A 6,291-nucleotide genomic window follows, 5' to 3' on the forward strand; every position below is an offset into this window, starting at 1 on the left:
CTGGCTCCCAGTTAACCCCTCCCCTCCCTCCCTGCCTGTCCCCACCAGTGGAGGCCTTCTCTGCAGGGCTCTGTCTGATATGTTTGATATATTAGGTTGTTATTCAGTCCCAACTATATATCAAACATATTCCTACAGTGTCCCGCTCTGTCTACAAACTTGTGGTGTGTTTGTGTTTTACGTGTGGAAGTGTGTGTGTGAGATTTTACAAATGACAGACGAGAGTTTGAGTGGAGATGTGTCGTACTGACAGATAATCTTCGTGCGGAGTCTTGTCTTTGCTCTTAATCGTCACCGAGCTTCCAATCCGCAGTTGTGGTCTTATGAATGCTTTTTATCTGGCTGTGGGAAGTCATTACAACTTGGCAAAGAATGTGTCAGTATCAATGAGAAAATGGTTGATATGTTGTAACAGTACAATAAAAAAGGAGATCACAGTAACTCGTTCAATGCAAGGTTCTACACTAAAATCATTGAGTCATAAATTCAAGTTTATGTGAATATGTTCACAGCGAAACTAGTAGAAATATTGTTTGAAAGGGAAGATACTTTAGCCTTGTGTAGGAGCCGTCCTGTTTTACTCACTGGTGTCCTTTCCCCTCAGCAGGCAGACGAGACGTTGAATTTTGAGGAGCAGATCTTGGAGGCAGCTAAGTCCATCGCTGCAGCCACCAGTGCGTTGGTCAAATCGGCATCTGCTGCCCAAAGAGAGCTGGTGGCTCAGGGCAAAGTAGGCCTGATCCCTGCCAACGCGGTGGACGACGGGCAGTGGTCCCAGGGGCTCATTTCTGCTGTAAGTGTTCTCTGCAGTCCATAATCAGAGCTACGTTTTTTTGTTGTTGTTTTTTTTTGCAGAGTTTCATTTGGCTAATTGATTATTTTCTCTTTGTGCCAGGCGCGTATGGTTGCAGCAGCAACCAGCAACCTGTGTGAGGCAGCCAATGCCTCAGTGCAAGGCCATGCGAGTGAAGAGAAGCTCATCTCTTCAGCCAAACAGGTAGCAGCCTCCACCGCTCAGCTGCTGGTGGCCTGTAAGGTGAAGGCGGACCAGGACTCTGAGGCCATGAGGCGACTGCAGGTACACGAGACAGATACGTTGGTTAATCGGTTCAGTTCAATCCTTGTTCGCTCCCAGACTTTTGTAGGTTTCATATTTAACAGCACCATAATGATTAATTCAATTCAACTTACCTGATCTCTTCCTGTGATAGATCGCTGGAAATGCAGTTAAGAAGGCTTCAGACAACTTGGTGCGGGCAGCTCAGAAGGCGGCGTTTGACAAAGCAGACGATGACAACGTGGTTGTCAAGACGAAGTTTGTGGGTGGAATAGCACAGGTGAGAAGGTGGAGTGGCACTCAACATGGTACTTCAGTGTTATCAGGAATACTTTCAGGACAACCTGCAATCTTATCCCTCTAAACCTTTTGTCTGATGGGACTTTCTTCCATTTTTTTTGTTAGCATTAAGTTATGAATGAGAAACAAAAACAAGGATTTTAATCAAAACGCCATCTGTTCTCACTTAAATATATGCTAAAAGTTTCATTCTTCTGGTTGCTTTCACATTCTCTGTAAAGATATTTGACTTTCCTTCTTTAAACTAAACAAATAGAATGAAGCCATCGAGGAAGACTTAGCAGGAAGACTAACAGCATGTGATCTTTGAGTTAAAAGCAGAGTTTTGGAAAACCTTACATGTCAAGTTGTTCAGTCCTTAAATGATAACGTTATTGAAATGAGCATATTTGTGTCCGTTAGATCATTGCAGCTCAGGAGGAGATGTTGAGGAAGGAGCGAGAGCTGGAAGAAGCGAGGAAGAAACTGGCTCAGATCAGGCAGCAGCAGTACAAGTTCCTGCCCAGCGAGCTACGAGAGGACGGCAACTAATGATTCAAAAATCTCCATCGCTGCTGATGCATCTACATAAAGCAGCGTGAGGAGCACATCTGTGTCTGTCTGTGTGCGTTTTTTGTGTCCTTTTCTGAAAGGCACTCTTGAATGAACAAGTACGTGGCCTACAGAGACTTCAGATATGTTCAACACAACAGTTATGCCCAAGTCTGCAGTGACCACATGGAGAGATCTTAAAGTCAACTAATAGCATGTCTGAAATACTACTGCGTGAAACTGACTACTTTCTGATAACAGAGAAACAGTGATCGACTGAAGAACTGGGTTTTTTTTTTGTCCTCAATGTTTAGCACAACTACTTTGACTGAAGTCGTCTGAACCAGAATGTGACATGCTTTAGGACAAACAGTACGACTCATACGCTCTCATGTTCGCCTGTAAGCGACAGCTTCTATTTCGTTTTGGTTTGACAGATCGCAGCTCGAGCTGTATAAGATGAAGAAATGATTGTATCACTGTTTATTTGATAAAGCCATTTAACTGCAGCCTCTCTCACTGAGCAAAGGATTTCTGCTCTGATGTTGTATGAATGTTGGCCTTAACTCTCTCATTCTGCACCTTTTAATATCTGTGATGGTCATTGACGTTAATATGAAGGACTTAATATATTGGTGTTTCAATACTGTACATTTCCACAATGAATGTTTTGGCAATCTGTTTTTTGGCAACCATCCTTTAAAGTAGACAACTGTGCGAGCCTCTTCACTCACCACTTTGATTTTTAATGCAGGAAAGAATGGTCCCGACACAATGTCTTTTTTAACATGCAGCAAATTCAGCGTTTGTCTTTGCCCTTAAATACATAGGTGTCGATGTAGAAGGAATATTAATTCCTCCTTGTTATTTTTCAGAAAGCAGAAATAGTCTTTAACATCATGAGCCGAGCCGAGACGTTATCCCCAAGACTTTCAACTTTTTTTTTTCTATCTTAAACATTTCAGGTGTTGAGAACTTCATACAGTGAAAATAGAATTTGATCATGATGCAATAACATGGATGGTGCTTTAGGGGGCAGTATTGGTTTCCCTTACAGCATGCAAACTTCAAGTGATAATGATAAAACAGAGGAGATTTTAGAGACTATATTGGCTTTTACATCATGCAAACTGAGAACACATGTAAATACCTCAAGCATTAGTGCCGCTGCTGTGCTTTGTCCTATAGTGTCAGCTGCCTATAGATTCACTTTGGCCCTTCCCTCTATGATTTTTGTACCTGCTGTTGAAGAGCACATGCAGTCTTTTTCCAGCAATACTGAGTCACTGCCAGGGAACCAATTCAACTGACCTCCTACTTTGTAAGTTGAGGAAAGAGCGAAACGAAACATCTGCAACCCTTTTGAAGGCAATAACTTAATTGTAAGAAATAGAAATTGTTAGATTCTAATTTGCAATCAGTGAAGTGACTGCAACACAAATAACTGCAGTTCATCTCCTTCAGTCTCTGAATTTAAGGGTGCTCTGCGAGACTTGAATGGATGTTTCGTTTTCTACAACAGAGGAGCCTTTTTTTGTTAACCAAGTTTGATTGTAGTGTGTTCGGTTCCTTTCGTCTTACTCTATGGGCTGTGTTTCAATATTAAACTACATTATATTGTAAGGTTCGGTCCTGCTGTGAACATGCATGGCTTTGTGATTCAGATGCATCTCGTATAAACGGCAACAGAGTTCAACTTTAAGAAGTGATTCTGACCTCCACATACAGACAGTATATAGACAGTAAGTTAAGCCACACAATCACTTTTCTTTTTTATACAGGTAGGTTTGAAATCAGAAGTGTTTTGTGACATTGTATTTGTGTTGATCATTGAAGAGCGGGGTATGGGTGGATGCAGGGGGGAGGGGTGGGGGTCAACCGCTCATCACTCAAGTTTGTAGTGTCATTATTAGTGCCTTAGTCCGTAGCCCATACAGTGTCTGGTCTGCTTGAGTGACAGTTTCACCTCATCAATTAGGAAGGAACTGGAAACAACTGTTTTGGGGGGGGAGGGGGAATGTAGGTTCATGTTTGTGTTTTTTTTTTTTTTTATTATTATTATTTGATTTGTTGTCCCACTTGTTCACATGAAGTTCCTCTAAGTGCTGAAACAACAACTCTTACTCTCTCTTAAAGGCCTTTTTGGGATCATAGAAGAACTGTCCACCAGTCAAAAAAAAAGAGTGGCTGTTTATACCATCAGTACATAAACATATATATAAATATAAGAAGGGATATTATATATATATGAACACATTTTTGTACTGCATTCCACGGCCATGTACTTCTAAACTACGACAGACTGACGATTGAACTCTGTCAACTGCTTTAATGTACGTTTATGAAGTCACTTTAATTTTATGGACAGGTTTTTCTTTCCTGTGCTTTAAAGTATCTCAAAGATTTACATAGGATCAAACATTTCAATATATCTGTCACCATTAAGATGTCGTGGTGCATTTCAATGATGTGGAGTATTTGAAGTGTTCAGAACGTTCTCCCTCCCTTAACAGAAATAAAGTCAAGATAAGAGATAAGATAGTGTAAAAGATATTTATCTGGCCTCAATAAAACTATTTTTTGTATTCATGATAAATAAAGCATTTCAATGTAACGGTGTGTGTGGTTTTCTTTTGTGAAACAAAGATGTTTACATTCTACACCTTAACCTCGGTCTGGGAACACTTCATTAAATACATTTCCATAATGTTCATTTGAACTCATATCCAGGTACCTACTCTTTGTTTGTTTTTTTCAAATTCAGGTTACCTGCCGCTCTGAAGTTTGTGATCAAAAGCAATATTATTTAAATTGGTCAAATTGTAGTTTTTGACAGCAAATTTTCAAAGAAACATTACAAACACTTCAAAGTACCAAAATATCATTAGTCCCCATCTTAAAAAAAAATTCCAAAACCTGCTTAGATGTGAAACATTTACAATTACAGCTTTTATATTAAAATAGAGACCATTTATTATTATATTCTTACCTACTCGTCAGTTTTTGGACACTTACGGTAAGAAAGACAACTTTCCAGACTTAGTTTGACTTCAAAGTTACATGTCCTCAGTATTTTCTGTCTATTGGGTAGAATAAACTCAAGGGAGTCAAATTTAGTTTAATTTAGTTAAAAAATTTAGTTTAGTTTTAAAAGTTACTTTAATAGTCTGATTTGAGAAGACTCATAATAAAGAAGACCTACTTTATGAATCACTTAGGGGAAATTCTCTTTTTAAAAAAAACTCCTATTGAACAGGCTACTTTAATCCACACCCCTCCAGCAATCAGCCCCACTTTCCATACTATGGGCTTACACTGGAACCATTCAGTTCCTAACCGACCTTCCAACACAGACTGAGCTTTTGATGTCCCAAAAGCCACTGCAGCCCCGAATTCTGTGGAATTCAAAATTAGAAAACTTTTTCGTAAAAATAATTTAGCAAAATTTGGACTGGTTATCAGTATCGATGCTGATACAACATTTAACTTAAGGAATATAAACTCTTCCTGAACATATAAAAGATTTTGTATCAGCATCAGTTTACGTAGTTTTGAAGGATATGACCCACTTCTGAGCATCAGTCAACAACACAGAGGCGATTTCTGGCAAGTGGACAAGGCCTCTTGTGTTTGTGTCAGTTTAGTGTCAGGACAAGATGGTATTTCTGAGTCAGCACTAAACCTGAAGCTATATTGGTTCCAATGCTATGAGACCTGTTCTAAATCTGTCTGACACTAAAATTTGAGGCAGCAATGTCATATACAGAGTCGCAGCTGCTCCTCTGCCACTGTGTTTAAAAATGGTAATTTTCCCTTCAAGTTTGTACAATGTTTGTTTTGTGTGCATGCTAATCTAAGTGACAGAAATGTCAATCTAGTGACTCATAAAGATTATCAAGTTGTTATTTGATCCGACTTGTAACAAGAGGCCTTGTTAAACTGACTTGGCTGAGAGGGAGAAATCCTGGCCAAAGGACGTGTGCATTTATTTTAATGTGGACAAGCAGCTGACAGAAGACAGCTCATCTATTATTTCTCCTTAATCTAATTATGATAAACGTTGGAAAGTGGGTACAGTTACCGACGACTGCAGCGGCTGCACAGAAAGGATAGAAGTTCAAAGAAGCACTTGTATTCAGTCGGAGATGACCTGCCCTGACTTGGGTGCATAAGTCGGATTTTTGCTTGTTATTGTGTTTTACATATAACGGACCAGTGTCACATCAGGTTGTTCCTCCTCTGATGTAAATGACACGCCAATGTCATTCTGAAACAAGCACTGCACTCATCACTCTGATATTTACAGTATACATGACCTCCCACAAGAGATCTGCATGTCCAAAGTGTTGGAGATAAGCCTGATGAGCTTGAAACAAAAGACATAAAGATTGACATTGATGAAT

The 6,291-nt window shown here is 39.7% G+C and overlaps 1 protein-coding gene across 3 annotated transcripts in view; it reads left to right on the plus strand.

Moving 5' to 3' along the window:
• The window catches only part of LOC306821529 (talin-2), an 86,112-nt gene extending 81,610 nt beyond the window's left edge, over positions 1–4,502 (plus strand). For 2 of the 3 annotated variants that reach the window (XM_079340019.1, XM_079340020.1), the window contains exons 55-58: positions 605–793; positions 896–1,078; positions 1,212–1,337; positions 1,760–4,502. In XM_079340019.1, coding sequence (XP_079196145.1) covers positions 605–793; positions 896–1,078; positions 1,212–1,337; positions 1,760–1,888 — 627 coding nt within the window. In that variant the 3' untranslated portion in view covers positions 1,889–4,502. The remainder of the gene's footprint in view (positions 1–604; positions 794–895; positions 1,079–1,211; positions 1,338–1,759) is intronic. The other variant, XM_079340021.1, reaches the window with a different exon arrangement.
• Positions 4,503–6,291: the final 1,789 nt, after the last annotated feature.

This window comes from Symphodus melops (assembly GCF_947650265.1).
Source record: "Symphodus melops genome assembly, chromosome: 3".
Lineage (NCBI taxonomy): Eukaryota > Metazoa > Chordata > Actinopteri > Labriformes > Labridae > Symphodus > Symphodus melops.